The sequence below is a fragment of the Myotis brandtii genome, unplaced genomic scaffold (assembly GCF_000412655.1).
Source record: "Myotis brandtii unplaced genomic scaffold, ASM41265v1 scaffold1141, whole genome shotgun sequence".
NCBI classification, from domain to species: Eukaryota; Metazoa; Chordata; class Mammalia; order Chiroptera; family Vespertilionidae; genus Myotis; species Myotis brandtii.
This window is the reverse complement of record NW_005353931.1, coordinates 558,920-581,650: the sequence shown is the minus strand read 5'-3', so window position 1 is coordinate 581,650 and position 22,731 is coordinate 558,920. Positions and strand designations below refer to the sequence as shown.

General features: G+C 32.8%; 1 protein-coding gene across 1 annotated transcript in view; it reads right to left on the bottom strand.

The window, feature by feature from the left end:
* LOC102256632 (glutamate receptor ionotropic, delta-2) overlaps nucleotides 1-22,731 on the bottom strand; it is an 841,284-nt gene that overhangs the window by 575,446 nt on the left and 243,107 nt on the right. Inside the window, exon 2 of the mRNA XM_005857866.2 lies at nucleotides 19,429-19,584. Coding sequence (XP_005857928.2) covers nucleotides 19,429-19,584 — 156 coding nt within the window. The remainder of the gene's footprint in view (nucleotides 1-19,428; nucleotides 19,585-22,731) is intronic.

The window sequence follows — 22,731 nt, the reverse complement described above, 5'->3', positions numbered from 1 at the left end:
ATATGCAAATTAGCTGCCATCTTGGTTGTCAGTTAATTTGCATATACTCACTGATTAGCCAATGAAAAGGGTAGCAGTCGTACGCTAATTACCATGTTTCTCTTTTATTAGTGTAGATAGATGCTTGGTTGTTATATATTCTAATCCAAAGAAACAATATGCTAAGCAAAATAACTTAGCCAGTTATTATAACAGAATCTTATATTGTTCTTTTATTTGACCAAAACAATATGGGTTTACAGTTGTTAATGCTATGAATTAAGCTATGGAAGGTCATTTATAGTATATTATTATGACTGGGGCTCTGGAGCCAGATTGTCTGAATTCAAGAAATATGGATTTTTAATAAAATACGGATTTTTCCACTTTAGTTCACCTCTGTGTGACTATAGTTTTCAGAGTTAAATTTAGAAAATTATACTTCTACTTCCCAGTACTGTCAGGATTAAATGAGTTAATATGTATGAAGAATGTCAACAGGAACTGGTACATAATAAGCCTTTATTCACTTATTGTTAGTTACTGTGATGATTCTGCTGATTTTCTGATGTTGATGTTACCATATTGAATTTTAGGTAGGAAAAAGATACCTAAAATATGAAGTTCAGAACAACATGATCAATGATGCTTCACATAGTGAAATCTAGTGAGTAGCTTTACTAGATATGCATCATGTGTGTGTACTGAGAGAAGGGATCGCAAACTGATTCAATCTCTAGACATTAAAGTCAATTTAAAAGCAATCTAGGTTTTAAAATACCTTGAAAAGCTCATATACTTGGGTGAATACTAACTCACTTTTCTATAAACAGTAAGCCTCTCTTTAGGAGAAACTTTAAAGCTCTAAAATATTTCCTAGATAGATATGAGATAAAAACTCACTATTATTACTTTATGTTTATTTGTATATGGGGTCATTTATTGACAGTAGTTCAAGTCAGAAATATATGATGGATAATGACTTTTCATAGCCACTGGAAACTGAGTATCTACTATATGCCATTTGCTTTCATATTTTCCCCTAATTTTTATATAAACTTACTCTTAAAGACTGAACTTTAAAGGGCCATGCCCATTACTACTATATTGATTTAATAGATGGGGAGATTGAGGTCTATATAAAGTCAGCACCTTCAGGTTCAGGGCTAATCTAAAGAATGAGACTTAACTAGGATTTCATCTCACTATTACCAATGAGTCTTGAGGACTGGAGCTGAGCCTGGGTGTTGGTAGACTCTGAGAAACTTTGTATGAGCCATAAGATTAATAATAATTAAATGTATTAAATCTGGGACTTTGTCATAGATATTTGTAGTTAAAAAACAACTTTTTTTCCAAATGCTAGCCACAAATTTAACCTATATCATATATCTCTAATATTAAAATGTAATGGTAAAATCCCATATGTAGAGGCATTTTGTGGGTGGCTTTAAGTCTAAACAAATAAAAGATAATAAAAGTGAGAATCAAAATATGTGTAAACCTTAGATTATATAACTCTGATCTAACATTTCTTTATTAAATATTTATTCTCCCTTATCCTCTTACACAGCTTGTTTTGACACCATTGGCAAAAATTAATACTTTCAAGTTTGTGGCATAAAATGTTAGCTATATTCATAAAGTATTTTGAAATAATGCATTCATGGAAAAAATTGAGTTCAAGATCAGTGGTGCTGCCTTTCATACAAACAGAAGGAATATGCTATGTGGGAGTCAGTGGTGCTACAGCATTTACTATGGTAATTACTCCAGGATAATCATAGCAGAAGAAAAAATTTCTTGCTTACATGAGCAGAATCAAGTTCTTCTTCAAGCTATTTTGGTATAAACACATGCCACTACCATCTCTGACTACTATAATCTAGAATATGCATATCTTATTCCACTAGAAGAAAATCTCCTCAGGGCCAGAGTGATCACAGATAAAGATCTTTATATTTCTAGGACTTTGCTCCATGTTTATATATAGTTTTCTTTAATAACTAAATAATATAGCTATGTTTCATTTAAATTAGAGGAATTTTTTTATTACCTAAGACAAAGAAGATAAAAATTTCTTTATTTAGAGTGCCTATTTACTCTTGTGTTGTTTGGTTCACATTGAGGATAAGCATCTCATATATGTATGCTGGAGTTATAATTCAGATGCTATTATAAAACATTCTAACCATACAAATAAAACAAAGTCATTTATTCAATCTAATAACAACCATATTGCATCTATGTATATACTGCATGTCAAAAATGCATGCTCAGTAAATTAGAGTTTTTAAAAAATAACTATTTAATATTTTTAAAACAACCAACCTGAAATCTTCAAAATTTTACCAGTTTCTCACAGATGACTTTAAAGATTATTTAAATGTTAATTCACACAACAAATTTTCCATCTTCAAAAGTTTTACAATGGTGATGAACTTTATTTATTTAAACCAATAAAATATTTCTTTGGAAGGAACAGCAGCTTCAATTACAGAGTAGAATGGACTGCATGCTGATAAATATGGATTTAAAAATAAATGCCATCACTTAATAGATCACATAGACTTTCTTATTCATCACCTATTGGTTCTCAAAATAAACTTGTGGAGTCATTTAAGCATTTTTTTAATCCCCATTTTATAGTTCAGAAATATTTACTCAGAGAAATTGCTAAGAGCCAGATCCAAGAATAAAATGAATGCGTTAGACTCCAAAGTTGATGCACTTTCCACTTTACCACTTTCAACATTGAGAATCATTGTCCCAGAACCAGTAGTTAAAAAATACATCCTATAAATTTTCATGTTAAATGAAGTCTCATTAAAGTCCTTTGGTATTCACTGTGAATAAATAAACTCGGAAAAAAATCCTGAGGAAAAAAATAGTAGTCCTGTAAAAATTTTAAACCATGTATTTTCTACTCATTCTTCCCAGTCTTTCTTTCAGTAACATTAACAAACCTCCTCAAATATATGTGGACTTAATAGAAATAAGGGGAATGTAGAAATAAAATCCATTCTGAGAGAATTTATTTTCCTTTTCTTGTGACTCATTCACTCACATTACTTCCTATACCAGTAATTGTAAAAAAGTTCTGATAATAATAATACCTAACCAAGAAAATAGATAAAACAATAATTATACCCCAAATTATAACCTTCTTTATGTTGACAGATTCCTAATAATGCTGAAGAATTACATGAGAGTGGTCTTATATAATCACCTACAGATTCTTGCTATGAAATCTTAGGCTGATTCTTACCATGACTCAAATATTTTCAATCATCCCTAATTGACTCACCCCAGCAACACTTCTAGACTTTTTTCACCCCACCCCCACCGCACTTCCCCAATGTCCCTTCACCTTAATTATTATTGAGATGATTATAATAGTTTCCCACACATTTTCCCAATTTTCCTTCTGTGTATCAACAAACATGATTGTCCAAGTAGCTCTATTGTCTAATACTTACCAAATCTTCTTCGCTAACACCTTTCTAAACCTAACTGCTTTCATAAATCTCTTTTTCTTCCTACTCTGGATTCTATTGTACTTAATTCAAAATTATCTTCATGAATCCAACATTTCACTAAACCCTAGCTATTCTTGTACATGGAACTTAATCATCAAACTCAGAAGAAAGACTATGCTTATAGTATTCATTCTTTCCCAGCCCACTCACTATTCACTGCAGTACTAGTCTTCCATTAACACTGTAAGAAAACTAGCCATAATTTAACTGGTGAGTTCCTTATCTCTAGAATCCATGGATTTTTTACACTCCACATTCAATCAACATTCAGTGACAATGAAGACAATCGCCCCCCAAAAGGATGATAGTCTTTTCAGAGAAGTGATCTCCACTGGTTCACCTTACAATTTCAAACTTTCTCTATCTTTGTTGCCCTTCTCACATAAGTATTTGCAATGATATATAAATGGTTTCCTACCTCCCCTATATTAATCTTTGGCAGTATCATCCAAGCTGTGCTTTAATTTTCACCTCCAGGCAATGTAATCTCAAACCATTGCCCCATGCTTCCTCTATTGAGCTCCAGCTCCACTCTTCCAGTTGTATGCTAATACCTACATTTAAAGACATGGGTTAAAATTTCAACTCTGATACTTATTAGCTATTTAATTTTTGTTAAGTTGACTAAACTCACCTCCTTAATTTTTAATATATGCAAAGGCCTGTGTGAGGAATGAAAAAATAATTTATGTAAAACTCATAACTGTTCGATCTCAGTAAAAATTCAATAAATATTAGCTACCGTTTATAATTATTTACCCTATGTATGTCACAGTAAAAATTCTAAAAATATTAGCTACCTCTTATACTTATTTACCCTATGTGTGTCTTTTCTTCTATGCACCCTATTTCTGTTAATTATATATTTGTTGAGTTATAAAGCCCAAAAGCTCACAATCTTCTTTGATTTTCTTTTTTACTGTCCCCAGAACTAAGATGTCAAGCCGTCCTACAGCATAGCTTCCTAAGTAGCTCAATTTTTCCCCTTCCCACTACAGCTATCTATTCTAAGACCTTATTACCTCCCACTGGACTATTTTTCTACAGATTCTGGCCTGGTTTCTCTGATTTCACTTTCTTTTCTTTTCTTTTTTAATATATTTTATTAATTTTTTACAGAGAGGAAGGGAGAGGGATAGAGATTTAGAAACATCGATGAGAGAGAAACATCGATCATCTGCCTCCTGCACACTCCCTACTGAGGATATGCCTGCAACCAAGGTACATGCCCTTGACCGGAATCGAACCTGGGACCCTTGAGTCCGCAGGCTGATGCTCTATCCACTGAGCCAAACCAGTTAGGGCAGATTTCACTTTCTTGACCACTCATCTATCACTTTTATTGTGGGAAGCTATTTTCTCATTTCCTAAAGAATATATGTTGACCTTTGACACTTGAACAACACAGGTTTCAACTGTATGGTTCTGTTACTGTAATTAGCTAGTTATTAATCTTAATGATGGGAAGAGAGGGAAGGGAAGGCCAGACATTGTGAGCATGGTCACCGAGGCAGCTTCACCAGGAAGCTGCAACTTCACCCTCCCCAGGGAACCAACTGTTCATTCCCTGCAGACCACAGAGAGAAGGATGAGATGGGTGCATACACAGTGAGATTGGGGTGACATTCAGAAGATACTTGCCTGTCAGTCTAACTTGGGAAAATATTTGTTGAGTTAATTCAGTGAATGAACATAGGTTATCAATAGTAAGGTTGGCCGGTCAAGGGCATGTACCTTGGTTGCGGGCACAACCCCAGTAGGGAGTGTGCAGGAGGCAGCTGGTTGATGTTTCTAACTCTCTATCCCTCTCCCTTTCTCTCTGTAAAAAAAAAAATCAATAAAATATATTTAAAAAAAAATAGTAAGGTTGGCAACAAACCTGGTATGATGCTAACTTACCTCAATAGACTGTTATATTTGGTACCAAATATTTGGATTACATTGAACTTGTACCTCTACCTGTGGATGAGAGGAGAAGCAGTACTAAGAGCTAACACCCATACTCCTTGAAATCCCATAACACTTCATCTTTATCATTGTTGAGGTCTTTCGAATTTATTGTACTTTTTGTCATAATTACTTCTATTTATGTTTAGTTATTTATGTCTGTTACTTGTTAAGCACAGTATATTTTTTTGAAGCTAGAAACTACACTGATGAAGCTTGGTATCCTTTTCAGCACTTAATGTCTTTTGCAAAATATAAGCACTCAATAACATCTGTTTAGATGAACAAGTAAATGAATCAATAATTAACAAACAATGGATGCTGATTTTCATAATTTTTTTTATTCAGATAAACAAGCCTCATTGGCTACTTGTGCTAATCAGACCAATAAAAATGCTCTTAAGTTAAAACATTAAGTGTCACACTTAAAGGGGAAAAAGATAGTAGTCACAGACTTTGCATATCATGATCTTATTCTTTAGCTCAGTGGTTCTCAACCTTCCTAATGCCGCGACCCTTTAATACAGTTCCTCATGTTGTGGTGACCCCCAATTTCATTGTTACAAATTGAACATAATTAAAGCATAGTGATTAATCACAAAAACAATATGTAATTATATATGTGTTTTCCGATGGTCTTAGGCGACCCCTGTGAAAGGGTCATTCGACCCCCAAATGGGTCGCGATCCACAGTTTGAGAACCATTGCTTTAGCTTCTTCTGTCCAACTCAGTTAAGAAACAATCCATGTTTTCATTTAAGAGCTCAGTGCTGTGACTTTGAGTCCTAGCATAATGCCAAACCTGCTGTAAAAACCCTTTGATAGCATTAGCTAATGCATATGCATAGCACTTTTTATATTATAGAACTTGGGTGCTTATCACTTTCTTTAATGTGAAAAGCAATTAATCTGCTATAGATGTGCAATAATTATTTTTAAAATATCACTTGCTCTTAAAACACAGTGGAGGCATTGTGCCTTTGAAGTAACATCTTTGAGCTCCAATTTTGCTGCACATTAAAAGAAATCCTAAGACTGTGCTATGTGAAGGCTGATGTCTTTATTAATGTCTTCATTAGTGTTTCATGTTGCTTGCTGAATTATGATTTTCTCCATGCCGAGTTCACTATTCTACCACTGGCTTGGGAAAGTGGGAACCTTGAAGCTGGAAATCGGATACAGGCATTGCCAGAACAGTGACTGTTTCTGTCCTCTGAGGTTTCCACTGTGGGTCCAACCCATACCCAAGCCCAGGTTAGATTTTACAGTCACACAGATGTATTTTGAATATGTCTGCATCTTTGGTTATATCTTTCCTCCTTTCAGAACAGACAGCATAGGCTACTATTTTTCTTTAACTTTATGTCTTCTTTAAGTTCTTCCTCAACTCACCACCCTTTTGGAAATCTCATTTTTCCACTGAACTTTTTATTTTGTTCCTCCTTCATGGAACTACTGTCTAGTAATTATGTTATCTAGAGACACAAATTGAACCTTTGCTAGTAGTTTAAAGCTCCTGGAAGATACAGAGTGCATGTAAGTTCCCTCTATATTCTTCACTAGTTTTACCTCGCTATCTTGCACTGGGATGCTGAATAATATGGAATAAATGATGAAATAAAGGATCTTATCATGAAAATCATGCTTTTGTGGACCCTTCCTGCTTTCCCTCCTGCTCTGCTGCCTGGTGTTTGGCCACTTGTTGCTCATTAGTATCTATTAAACCTTGGGACTTAAGAATAAAAAGGGATAAAAGGAAAAACAGTTCTTTTTGTAATGTGTTAGTTTCTCCTTATTACTCTTTACAAGTTTATAGGTAACAAAAATATTGGTTGTGCAATTTGCACAACAATAAAATGTGTTTTTTCACCTAGCCCCTTAATGAGGAATCTAATTTTCACAATAAAGCATTCCTATAAAGAAGGGAATAAAAGACATATGTAATACCTTAATCAACAAAGAAAAAAATAAGTAATAATAAAATAAAAAAAGACATGTATATGAAAATTTTTCCTCATAGAAAATGGAATAAAATACTCAAGAAATTGTAACTGATTCATCCACTAACTTAGAGGATTTTTAAAAAGAGACATTTTCAATATATAACTGGAACATTATTTTTCATAAAGTTCATTCAATTTGTCATATTTTCAGTAAAAATAACCATGTTTCAGAAGCAGTCATTCAACTATGCTGTGGAATGGTTATTTGGAGATCAATCTTATTTCCGGTCAGAACTAGTGCATTTCTGAAGGGATGCTGCCACTCAATATCAAGTCAGCCTTTGATGAACTGCTGGAATACCTATGAGCATGAAGATTTCAGCTTATAAATCACAGAAGTTAAAGGTTTGTGTCAGGCGTTCTTTGTAAGTTTTGCAATATGATGCACGCATTAAGTCTGCATAAAACATTCAAACGGACAACATTTCCTGACTGGATTGAAGAAGTCATCAAATGGCTAAGAGTTAGTTAAAATGAGGTTTCCCAAGTAGGCAGTCCAGTGTAGTGGTTAATAATATCCATTAAAAGCCCAATAGGAAAAAGTGACATGCTCAAAATGGGATCATTTGAGAAGGGCTTCTTTTTCCAAGGCAAGAATTACATAGGTGTGGGTGAGGTGTAGCAGAAATAGGAAGGAAGGTATAAGAATCCAGAGAGAGCAGCCATGAGATGGTAATAAGCCACAGACCACAGGATAGGGAAAGAGAGGACTTAGTGGAGTTCTGAAGGAGAGAATGAGGTAGAGCAGGCTGCCTTTAGAAAAGCATGCCTTTTGTTGGAAGTACACACTCAGCCAGAGTTGACCTCACACAGGAGACAGAAAATCAATACCTTAAACTCATTCTCCTCCCTCCCACAGATATATACCCAGGACTCCAGATTAGCAGACAAACAGAAATCAGTGTTCTAGGCACTATTAAGGTTTCAGGGGTGACAAGTTACTTAACCTGGCTGTACCTCAGTTTCTTCATCTGAAAAATGCTAATAAGAATAGTTACGACCTTATATCTTATAAGCTATAAAGATCAGGTGAAAAAAAATGAAGCACTTTTAACAGTTCATGGGATATAGTAAGTTATAAATAAATGTTGCTTCTCATTATTGGGCTTTTCAAATAAGGCTTTTATTTTTGTCAGTGTAGCTCAAATATAAAAGCCACAAAATGATGTTTCTTTCCTCATTGTAGATATCCATATACCACTGTACATTACTCTGAATTAAAAGACCAAGAAAATTGAGCCCTGGCTGGGTGATTTAGTTGGTGGTAGTGTCATTTCCAGACACCAAAAGGTTTCAGGTTTGATTCCCACTCAGGGAACATACCTAGGTTTTGGGTTCAATCCCTGATCGATCAGATTCAGCATTACAGAGACATGAATTTCAAATCCAAAAAGAATCGAAAATGCCCTTCTTATGCCCCAGAAGTGAGTGAGACCTGACGAACCACTGGACTTCCTTTGGAACATAGTCCATCTCCAAGGAAATAGAAAACAAAAACACCCAAAGCACATTTGGGTAGCAGACACATGAGTAATATGGCAGTGTTAGTCAGCAAGTAATGACTTTGATGATGGAAGTAAGTACATGTAAAGTAACTGAATAAAAATTTGAGTATTCAAAAAAAAAAAAAAGCTAATCCCTCAAACACAGCAAACCCATTCCTCCAAATGGTATTCCCATATGTAATATCTTGGAATCCTATTTCCTTCTATATTTGCATGGCCAGCTACTTTCCAACCTCAAATCTTGGCTTACATGTTACTATTTTTGTATCTTCCCTATCGCTCTATCAAAAGTAACCTCCTTGTTTGAAATCTTACACACACACACACACACACACACACACACACACCCCTATTATTTTCTATCATATTAACAAGTATCATTTACACTTTCCTTTATATCACTGATCTCCAATAAAAACCATTATCTTCATGTTTAGCTCTTTTAATTCTACTGGGTTATAAAGTTCTTGGGTACTTGAGTTAAATTTGTCTCATTCACCTGTATGATCTCCTTATATGTCTAGCTGGTAAGTTAAAGAGTCTTATAAATAAGTGAGCAATTGTAACTTTGATTTCTGAAATGAAAACCAAGTGTTCTTGGTAATTCACAGTTTTCTGCCAGTTGTTCTACCCTTTCCATATTTAAGCTCTAAGCAATTTCCAAGGAAAGGAAGTATAAACTGGTGATTCAGTCTGTGCTCTCATGGAGGGTGCCTGGGCATGAATTTTAGGTAGTGAATGATGGTGGTTTGACAAGTCTTCACTGTTTCATTTAACAGACATAGTAAATAGGGGTTTAAAATTGTCCTTTGAAAAGTATAAATCAACATTGGAAGGATGCTCAAAAGAGAGTAGTGTTTAATGAACCAGTGAATATATATATATGTGTGTGTGTGTGTTTGTATGTATCGCATATAATATACATATGGCTTACATATATAGGGATAGTATAATATACATATATGTATGTGTATGGGTGTGCATATATAACTGTGTGTATACATAGTGAGTTAACATAGAGACAGGACTTCTTTAAACTGGACAAAAACACTTAGGAAATTGAATCAGTAGAAAAAAGATTAACTCACTAATACTAAATAATAAAATTATTGACAAATAAATATAATAGTAAGAATAAGTCTTGGGAGCCAGTCTTGTTCTGATGTATTATTTTCTTATTTGACCAGTAAGAATGTGCCTTATTTTTATCCCCTAGTTACTTTCTATTATCAGAGCCTCCACATCTTCATCAGTTTTAATGATATGAATTGACACACAGGACCATCTCAGAGTACTCTGTTTCATTTCATGTAAGTATAAATTTAAAAGTAAAGTACAAAATATTATTGAATATTCAGTCTTTTAGAAATATTCTCTGTACTATGACTGCTTCTAAAATTGATTTGTGTAACAGTTTTCCCCAAAAAAATTACATTGTGAGAAAATATATTCCATTTTGAAATATATTTATCATATTTAATAAACATTTGGATGTTTTTTGCTGTGTGGTTGAAGCCTTTCCTATGTTTCCATTTGGAATATTTTTTATATAATAGACATTTGGAGGGTGCTTGTTTTTTGTATTTGAAGTCTTTTCTGTGTTTGGGAAAAGACAGCTTGAAGGAATGAACTTAGCCAATCTTAATATCATATTAGTAGATCAAGGACAAAAATGCAAATATATCTTGAAATGAGGCATGATTCCTCAAAAAAATAACATAATAGCATGTGTTATTGAAGAAAAATAGTACTAGAAATTCAAAGAAAGCAATGATCAAGGTTTTAGAGTTCAGATTTGGCCATGTATAGTTGGAATAAAAATGTGCAGAACACAGAAAGATAACCTTTTAAACAATCATGTCAGAGATAAACTCAAAATACCAGAGATGATGCACTCCTCAAAGCCTAAAGCTTTCCTTGAATTCATTTATATATTCGACCTTCACATATATCGCTCTTCTGCAACATTATGCCTCCCTACAACAGAATTCCATTTAGTTATGACTCAGTGCCTTATTTACTTCACTGATTGTATTAAGCCTACACAAATCATCAGAAAGCTTTAATTTGATCTCCACAGGCCTACTCTACTTCCCAGAAATGGTAACAAGGTATTTTAAATCCTCCCAACCCTAAGTACACAGGTTGCAACATCACTACTACTTGCCAAATAAATTACACTGCAAATAGAATTCTCATCTTCCTGTGCTGACTAGCAGAACTAACCCAGGAAGAGAGAAAACAAAACAAAACAGAAGCATTCAGTGTTTATATATTTTTATAACCCCAGCATTCAGAATGCTGATAAGGAAAGACTCAATTGGGCAATAATGAGTAAGCAGATAATCAATTTAGTATTATCAGTGGTATCCATGGAAACTACTAGTATATGTGGTTGAGGATGTTTGGGAAGATTAGGACAGAAAGGGATAGCAGTTACTGGTGGACACATGCAATAATGCTAAGTTACCACATTCTCCAGTATTATTTAAATGCATTTAGATTAGTAGAAAACCCACAAATCATCCTTACAACCTGATGTGATTAATCATCATTCAATAATCACATAATCATAGTAATCCCATTTTATATATGAAGAAACTAAGGCTCCAAGACATTGGGTGTGCTCAAGATCCTACAGATAACAACAGATGGACTACAACACATATAAAGGCAGATGCATCTATTTTCATGGTCCATGCATTTAATTTCCATGTTTCTTTTTCCTAAGCAGAATAAATGGCATCAAATTTAAGACATAAAGAACCAAATAAGATATCCTGAATGTGCACAGCACAATATGGAGAGTCAATGATTAAAATGGGGGTGGGGGGGCAGTGAATGGGGAGTTTAAAAAGAGCACTATACTGAGAGGGCAAAAAAAAGAAGAGCACATAGAGGTCAAGACCCGAGACACAGTGATAAAGGTCAAGCTAATCTGGTAAGACTACAGGGCATCCAATGGCCTTGAGCACTGTGCAGAGTAGCTCAAAGCCAAATGCTTATAGGCACCAGAAAGTACCTGCTGATTCATTCCCTTTTCCCCAGAATATGCAATTTCCTATTGTGCTTTGGCTTTGTGTACGTTCTTTTGGAAGCTAGAGTTTCAGTGATAATTCTTTTGAAAATTACAAGATAATTCAACCAAATGTTGCATGAGTGCTAAAAGACTGCTCATAGTGTGATTCCCAGAAACCTAACAACACATGCCAAGGACGTGCAAAAACTGAATGTCAGATGTTAAAATAAAAAGTCAGGCTAATTTTTGTCCCCAAGCAAGTAAACTGGATCATTTGAAACTTGGAGATCAATAATATTGTTAATAGTTTAAAATTTCTGAATATAGTAAAGTCATCTTTGGTTTGTCAACATGAACTTAAACTATTTTTGTAATTACACAATGGACTCTCATTACAACTGCAGAGTGTAGGTAAGTGTGGTTTAATCTAATAAACCGTATATTCACAGTGACTTTAAGACATAGAAGTGATTCCTTTACCAAGACACAATCATAACAGACCGATTAAAACTGAATTATGCTGCCATAATGATGCACTGTGTTTGTAAAGGTAGAGAGAGCATAGAAGAAGAAAGTAGTTTGCTCTTATTATGAGAAAAATATTTAGTAGAAATAAGGAATACTTAAGAAACAACAGAAGAATAAACCTTCACTTCCATTAAACAGAGCTTCATAGAAAGCTGCTAAAAATTCTTCTAAATAAAACAACATCCAGAGCAGGACACATTGTTTAAATATACATGTTATGAGGTAACTTACACAGCAGTACACAATTGCAGAGGTAAAAGACCTCAAAGAAGAAAAGCTTTAAAATCATGATGTTGAGGTCTATAAACATCTGAATTTTAATCTATTTATTGCATTAGAGAACCATCACTTTAACAGCGTGGTATTGAATGAGATAAGGGAATGGCCAAGATAGGAGGACAACAATAAATCAGAGGAAAAAATAAGTAATGCTACTTGTATCTTCATTGACATTAAATTAAAAAATAATAATTTTAAGAAAGAAATTACCTCTCTTTTCTAAAAATGTTAAAAAGCTACAACATCTTTTTACTAGCAACACAATTAAAACCTCACGTTTTAACACTTCTCAGCCCCCTCAAGAACATTTTTGAGCTTCTGTAGTCAGACAGTGTCCTCTATTTCTTTTATTATCTCCTCTTGTAGCATTCCCAATGTTGGGACAGTACTTGGCCATTTAATAAGTACTTGGCTAGATTGATTTGACTGACTATTTCCAAAATAAGATTCTAAATATATGGAATCTTTAATTTATCTTGATGGGTAATTCTTCAATGGAGGTAGTGTAAGATGTTTAAAAGAATGTGTGTAGTTTTGTCCCTAACGGATGCAGAATTCTTCATGATTTAATATTACATTGATGATGGATATTAAGTTCACACAATAGACAGATTCTGATTCTTATAGACCTATCCTTAGAATGTAGCCGTAGGGAGAAAAAGTGATCTGTGACTTGGCAGGCGATTGCTGGGGAACTGACCAAGCTAAATATCCCAGACTCCTGGAGGAAAGGAAATGAAAGGAAATGGTCCAGACAGTCATTGAATGGACATCCAGTATCCTTACTGATGTCTGAATGTTGGAGATGCTGGTCAGCTACATCATTTATTCCTTCCACTCCTTCTCACCTACAGTTTGGTATGAGTTACACAGAGAATTGGGACCAGAGACTGGGATTCAAAGCATAACACTAGCCTTTAATATGGAAAGGGAAGGATAAATGAAAAATGATTAAATAAACAAATAAATGAATGAGTAGAACTACACCTACATGACATTCGGGTTTGGTTTATTGCCCCTGGAGCCACCAACTCTGCACTTCAGAAAAAAATTCAGGAAATCAAGTGGCATTGGAGCTGCCAAAACTGGTCCAGGAAAACATAGGCTGATAAAGCATACACATTGAAGTCCTGAGCTAGGAAAGTTGCAGAATCCAATCTAATAATTTGGAATCAGCAGATTTTTTTTATCACAGTAAAAATGTCTTATTAAAGCAGAGGGGAATATAAATTATGAGACTAAGCCCTGGAATGTTACTCAAATAGTGTGGCCACATAAATCTTTCTTTTTCATTTACATCCTCTTTGAACCAGACAACTCCGATTTAGCCAATAGTACCAGAAATATTCACAGTGAATAGTGATGTGTTTTGGAGAAGTGATTTTTCCTAGTTATATTTCCTTATAATCTCCTTGGCTATACTACTCTCCTATTACCTTTTTTACACACATGATATGGTTGCTTGTGTCTTTTATATATGCATATAAAGACATGAGATTGGTTTTATAAATCATAAAAGAAAGCAGTCTCATTATTTTACACTTACAGTAATTTGATTTTGGAAGATATAGGATGCATATTATCATGGTGTTAAAAGTGAGATGTATATATTTTGCAGACTTCTGGGGAGCAATCAATATTCGTGCTGTGGAATGCAAAGGAGTTAGTTGAAGGTGAACCAGGCTGAAACTTGGAAGACAAGCAATATTAACCATACCTCCTTTCTATATTTAAAACAGCCTTTATAACTATAGTGTTTATAATGTTTTGCGACCTAACAGAAATAATAATAATTATGACAGTTACTCTTGCTTTTTTCAAATAGAATTATTTGTGACTCTACAGAACAATTTTGCCTTTACACTCCTCTTACTATGTGTTTCATTTTTAGTTGTTTTTATAAGAGCAAATATTTCAAAATGTTTCAAATGAGTCTGGCTATCCAATAGCAACACACGGTGCGTAACATCCTTCCTGATACATCTGATGCATGCAACAACTCTACATGACTCCTTTTCTGCACTCAGCCCTCTCAGTGAACCTTTCTACAAATGCACTCCCCTTACCTACCCTGACCTTGTTTTCAGTAAACCCCCACCTTTCAAAGCCCATACTGTTGTTAGTCTCAGCGAGGAGCTAGCAATATAAACAACTGTTATTGCTTTCAGAAGAGGAAGTCTCTCTCACACCAGACATTTGTGCACCTATGTTACACCCAGTACATAAGCGTCACAGAGGAAACAGTCTACAAGAGAAGAGTAAGGAAATATTTTCAGCAGCAGGTGCTTTGGTCCAAGCCAATGCAATGAGCAAAAGGTCCTTGCTGGATTACAGTGATAGTAATGAATTTTGGGGGTTGCAATGAATAGTTGAATGAGGTAGCAAAGCAAGAGACAGACAATAAAATACTTTTAATTATTTTGAAGTCAGCCCCCCCCAAAATAGGAGGCAATTTCAGCAATTGTGAATCATTTTCTAAAGAGAAATGACACAGTGATCATTTCTATAATCCTATAAAGTTTTAAATCTGGAAGTGTGTTTAAAGAATCATGAAACAACTCATCCATAGAAATAAAACTGACCTTAAAATACATAATTTATGTTCTGATTTCTTATTTATTTATAAGGAAAACCAAGGATGAAAGGACATGAGTGATTTATATAATTGATCAATTTAGATTAGAATTTTTAACAACTCCATAAGATCTAAAACTTATGAACATAAATAATGTCAAAGACTATAAATCTAATGTTTTTCATCCCCCACAGTATTTAATGAAGTCTTAGAAAACACTCTGAGCTGTCTCTCTCTCTCTCTATTTGAGTAACATTCCAGGGCTTAGAGAGAGAGAGAGACATAGACATAGATATAGATATAGATATACACATATGTAGCAGATAGAGCAAGTAAAACATTAGTATAGTACTATGAAGTTCTTGGTTTAGTTCTTTATCTGATCTACACTTGCAGTGTGTAGGAAAATAATTTAACCACTCTGCTCTCAACTTCATCTACATATCAAAAACATTCAACTAGGAATATATAATTTTCCACTTCAATAATTCTCTAGGTTTTCAAAAATATTCCATATGATTTATTTTCTTTTATACATTGTCTTAAGAGAGAAAGCTTTGTCCCATCTATAAAATAGCATATAAATACATATATATATATGTGTGTGTGTGTATATATATATATATGATCTCCTGGGATAAAGTATAAAAATTATTTGCTCTTAGTTAACTTCCCACAATTCAATAGAAAGTATAAAATGGGTAAACATCAAATATGTTCAAAATAAAAGAAAAATAATTATGAAAATAGGTGGTTTATTTCAAGATTATTTTTGTGAAAACAAATTATTTTCTACTGTTCACTACTATCTAAAACTACCAAGATTAATGTTACAGAACAATGATAAAAATGATAAATTACAGTCATTGATCTCCAGAAAAATGCAATATTGATTCTGTGTTATAAGCAAGACAACATCTTCTAAAGACTCACCTCAAAAATAATTATTTTGTAATTATTTAACTCAATATTTACTATGCACAAATTTACTGCAATCAAAGTCACACAATAATATTTAAATAGTAACATTACTCTTTATTGCAATATATGGGTTAAGGAGGCTTATTTAGCTTTAAATGCCTCTATCTTATTAAGTGTTGATAGTAGAAAGACAAGGTAAACAAAAATTCAAATGTCTGAAAAGAACCATTTCACAAATGTGTCCAATGAAAGGAAGTTCTAACAATAAAGTAAATAGAGCATTTCAGATTTTAAAATTTCATTTTTCTATCCGATGACCAGTCTTTTTATCATTTGTTATCACCACCAAATATCTATGTGCTGGCGATTCTATTTGTTCAGGATCAGATTTCAAAATCAAATAAACAAAAATAAAGAAAGCTTGAGGGAGAAAGAACTCAAAACCGTTAAGTCTTTAGAAGTTCATCAAGAGTGCTAATGTGTAAACAATCAGTAACAATTATATCACTGAACATTTTGTCCTCCTTTAGAATGTGAAAAATAAACAAGCTGATGTAAGACCCTCTATCCAGCAGTTCTCAACATGTGGGTCGAAACCCCTTTGGCGGTTGAATGACCCTTTCACATGGGTCACCTAAGACCATCCTGCATATCAGATATTTACATCATGATTCATAACAGTAGCAACATTACAGTTATGAAGTAGCAACGAAAATAATTTTATGGTTGGGTCACAACATGAGGAACTGTATTTAAAGGGTCAGAAGGTTGAGAACCACTGCATAGATTTTTAGGTATTACAGCAAAGGTGTGCTCATAGAAAATTTTCAATCTTTGATTGTATGATTGAGATTTCCTCCTAAATTACTTCCTCTAAATATTTAAGAAAATATTCCTTAATCATTTCATGTTCTCTTTCAGTTGAATATTTCCTCTTTGTTTTTTCAAAGAAATCACTTACAAATAGAGCCCCTGGGAAAATTATCTTTACTTCTAAAAATTAGCGGAGGTCTTTCTTGATATTGAATGGGGAAACAAATTATCTCCAGAGCTTCATTGCCTATAGCAGACCATCAAAATAACTGGCCCAGGACATCCTCTTAGTACCAGAAACCTTCAGGCAAAGTGGCAAGCTCTTTCTTCTTTCTTGACAAATATCTAGTCAAATAGCTATCTCAGAAACTTAAACCTTATTTCCTCTCTTTATTTGCTTTCAGTTTCACAAATTCTTTCAATTCATAATAGATCTTTTGAGAGAAATATATGTTTGCAGAATTCATGTGGCAACACAATAGTTATACAACGCAATATAAACATATAGTGGCATCTTTAAGCATTGTCTTTGACTTTCAAATTGTAGTCTATAAAACAGGTGTGCAGGACATACTTATTCACACTTTGTAATTACCTTCTACCTATGATATTGTCTTTATTTCTTTATTTCTACACACTTTCAGTCAAAGTGGATTTTTGAAAGCCATGGATATTTTAGCATGTCTTTAAAGTTAATTTACAAAAATTAATAAATAGTTATTCAGAAGATTGTCCCAAAAATAAATCATTTCTCATTTTTTGCTCCTCTCATTTCAGTCATTAAAACTAAGAGCTGAGAAAGAAATATCATAAATGTTTCTTTACAGTGAATAACATTCTTCCTAGTGTATATATTATTTCATATATTATTGGATATTTTCCTCAAATTCAATTTTATTATTTTGGAGATTGCTTCATGTATTCTAATATTAATTTAAATAGCTATTAAATGTTTCCATAGAAAATTTATTAACACAGTCAATATTTAAGACCCCAAATTCCCAGGAAAATGATCATTTAAATGTAAATAAATGGCTGTTTATATGAATCTGACTTTTAAAATTTATGTTTACTTATTAAAAATTAAAATCCCATCGTATTATAAACAAATTATTATTTGTGGAAATAGCTTTTCATTAATTCTCTTATATTCATTTCATTAAAATAATACTTTTTCACTCCATCAAATTAATAAGAAGGAAAATCCATTAGGACACTAATCATTCTATCCATTCTCTTACTGACAAAAGTAAGCATAAATAAGTTTAAACAGTCACCAATGCTACTGATCCAAACATATTCCAATAAAGTTTACTTGTACAACATACAGATACAGCATTCATGAAAAGATCACTTAAAAAAAACACAAGTTTATATACTTTTTCTTTTCCCTTCAGTATTTGTCTTTAAAAAGTTTCTTGCCAAACTTTACTACATAAGCCATCTCCTCTATCTTTGCTGCTGCCAAACCCTTTAATCTTTTAATGAAGTGAATGCTTCATTTGTCTAAATTAATTTTGTGTTAGTATTTTTAGTCTAGATATATTATCATTATAAAATATAAAATAGACTAGCAACAGTTTCATGAACAAGTGCTTTTCCAATCAAAAGGTCAAATATTTTGTTAGCATAATAGCATCAATAATAGAATTCTTTTAGTCTAAGATCTTTCAATCAAAACCTTCATTCCTACAAATTATTATTTCAGCATAATGAAAATATTTTGCACTTGTATGACTTTGTACTCATGAAAAATTTTAATTCACTCAAGTATACAGAAAGAATGGAAGAAAGTGCTTTAATGTTTGGTATATTGTAAAGAATAAAAAATATATAGCCTATGTCGGTATATTAGATTCCCAGCACAAAATCTTTGAAATGTATGGTAGTGTCTAAAAGTTTCCCTCCCACCAATACACTTGTGATGAATATATCTGAAATGTCATCACAACTTTAACAACTTTCAATGTGGCAATTTTTTCAGTCAAAAGTAAAAATTAAAATATAAAAATGCTATTTTTTGGAATGCTTCATTTACACTGAAATAATAAAATAAAGCTTTTATGGTAAATATTTACGTTCCTTTCATATTACATTTCAATGAAAGCACTAATTTTGCACACTCTGCCCTTTCAGAAGTGGAATACGGGATTAATATCTGCAAAACAATACTCTCTAAGAAAATCAATGCAGCAAAGATAAAAAACAAAACAAAACGATATCCTAGTTCAAGGACTTTTTACATAAACTAACTTTAATGTCACTCAAATTGAACCAAAAAAACAAGAATTATAAAAATTGGACTGCCGATGATCCTTACCTTCCTGAACCGCTTGAAATGGGTTGTTGCCATCAACAAATGTCACCGAAAATGTGATTTTTTCAGTCTGTAAGATCTCCTCATTCTGGTTGAGGTCGCCAACTGCTGTGCGAAACACCTCATCATCCTTTTTGGCAGATTCATCAAAAATTGCTCCTAGAAAGAAGTGAGTGTTGCCATTAAACAATAACATAAATATTCTGTGATGTCCACTGGAAATAATTCAAAGCAATTCATGTATTTGAAAATGTATATTTTCACTTAAAACATGCAGTTTATTACTGAAACATATTGTACTGAAAGCAATGTGATAGTTAAGCAGGAATTTACTTACTTCCTTCAAATGGAAATGATGAATAGTACATCAAAGTGTTATTACATGGAGAGCATTGGTAAGAATTTAATAAGTACAAAAAGCTTTGAAAAGGACCAAGAGGTTAAAACATTGAATGTCTTATATCATGAGATCTTTATGAATTCATAGCTTCGAAATGTTTTATTTTATTTTTTCTGAATAATAGGAGCTAAAATCAGGAAACTTTCTGAGAGCCCATTCATAAAGTAGATAGAAATCAAACTTCTAATTTTAATTTATTTTCATTTTTCTTTTCTACCTTTCATTTCTAAAAACAAGGATTTCAGTTTTTTTAATAGTATTAAATTCAATATATATGTACAAAATTAAAGACAGACGAATCTCTTAGGAGAGATAACTGAGAAATATTTCCTGAAAAACTAACAGTAAGTCTTAGTAGATAATCATGGCATTCTTTCATTCATATATAATGATGATGACAAGAATGTGGCTAACATTTATTGAGTGTTTTTCAGCACCATATTGGTTAAATACACTAGTTTTAAGAGTAAACTGATTTCAAATTGTGAATGTGATTCATTAAGTAGAAGTTAGTGACCAAGAGATTTTAAATTCCAATCCCCATATTAACAATAATAATAATAATAATACTTATCTGTAGGATTATTAAGTGTTTTAAAGGAGATTATCCATTCAAAATGTAAGTAAGTTGTGGTAACTAAAAAGTTTTCATTAAATGCTAATGTTTTCTTATTTTTAAATACTGTGTTCTAAACATGTTTATCATTTTCTATTAACTTTTCCATATTACAGTATCCCATTTTAATCCTTAAAATAATTATGAAATATGTATATGCACGCTACTGCAATATACATCGAGTTATAACAATTAAGATTCAGAACAAAAAATATACTGAAAATCCCATAGTAAGAGCCAGAGTCCTTACCTATTTGATTGCAATGTCCTTACTCTAAATCACTGCAGGATCCTGCCTTCCAAACTTATACCCATAAGGAATAAAAACAGTTTATGAGGATCCTGACTTAGAAATGTGGGAAATTCTTTCACATCGTGTCATGCATGCTTTACTAGTATTTGTATTCAGAGTGAGTTTTCTAGGCAGGCACACCTTTTCAGAGTTTACTTTTTTTATTATAAGCATTTTGGCCAATGTACCTTTTGTCTTTTGAATAAACCCTGCTGACAAAAACAGTCACACACCTCAGGGTAGATAACATGACAAAGAGTGACTATATATTCATATCTACATATATATCCATATACACATTATATGTCTCTTGACTATTCCTTCATAGTGTGTATATATAAAAGTGAAATTGTGAATATATAAAATGTATTTTCATATATAAGTTTACACATATATAGGAAGAAATATATACAGACTATATATGTATACACAGATAAAGAAGACACACATCTACCAGTTGTGTTGACTTTATACCTCCGTGACTGGAGCCCCAAGTTTTCCAGTGAAATTCATCACAATATTAAACATATACTATCATCAGAGTCAAGACCTGATAAAGCAAGGGTGAAAATATGTCCACTTCTGACTAGTCTGGCTGGTTAATTTTCATCTCTCTACCCAAAGTGGCCTCACCTTGATAAGGAGATGATTAATTTTTGCTATAGAAGGCCATGACAATATATATGAACTTGGTACGAACTATACTGACCAGCCTCTCTAACCCTTTCCATTTCTTATCTAATTTGAATATCTGACCATAGCTAAGAGCATGAGAAAGAAGGAAGAATTTTTAAAAACGAATACATGAAGTGCTCCCTAATTATATTATGCAGCTATTAGCCAGAATATTAACATTTTGATATAATCAAATGTAGATAACAGACATTAATTTTTACCTATCCTGTCATTTCTAAGTCATATAGAAATCTATTTTAGAAACTAAGATTTTATGAAAATATTTAGGCAATAAATATTAGATTTATCTTGTTAATTTTAAGCCACATTCATGAAAACTCATTTTAATTTGCAATAATTATTATCAGTCTAGATCAGTGATGGCGAACCTTTTGAGCCCGGCGTGTCAGCATTTTGAAAAACCCTAACTTAACTCTGATGCCATGTCACATATAGAAAATTTTGATATTTGCAACCATAGTAAAACAAAGATTTATATTTTTGATATTTATTTTATATATTTAAGTGCCATTTAACAAAGAAAAATCAACCAAAAAAATGAGTTCGCATGTCAGAGGTGTCATAGGTTCACCATCACTGGTCTAGATTAATCATTACATTGAAATGTAATACTATCAAATTCAGATACACAAATTTATTTAATAGTTTGTATAAACTGTGATATAAATGTAAAATAATGAGTTCATTTTGAACCAAATAATCTAAATATCAATTCACAAAGAAGTTATCTATATTTATATAGAGACCCATTAGCTTGTCATCACTTCTAAATGGTTCTTCCAAAAGACTTTTTATGGAGGGTGAAGTTACTGACATCTACTGAGTATTGGTAATATATTTTTAATGGAAGCATTTTACTATTACCTGACAAAACACTTAAAATTGCCTTAAACATTAAATCTGGCTTAATAAAAGCTGAAACTTGTAGAAATTATAGCAAATTAGCCAATTCTGTGTTAAATTAAGATATAATGCAAGGAAACACACAAAAGAAGCAGTTCACTTTTCAGTAAACAGCAAGGAAGTACACAGAAGAAGCAGTCCATCTTACTTCACAGACTTCAAATTCAACTATCTATCTACTTCTTTCATCAACTATAAAAATATCATTTTCATTTTTCTTTGTACCAAAAGAGTATATATAGCATTTTGTATTAAACACAAGTATTCTGAAAAATAACCGGTATGTTATGTATATTTATATTTCACACTAGAGGCCCGGTGCACGAATTTGTGCACGGGTGGGGTCCCTCTGGGTGGCCTGCAGTGATCGAGCCAAAGCCTGCAGTCCAATGCTGCGTG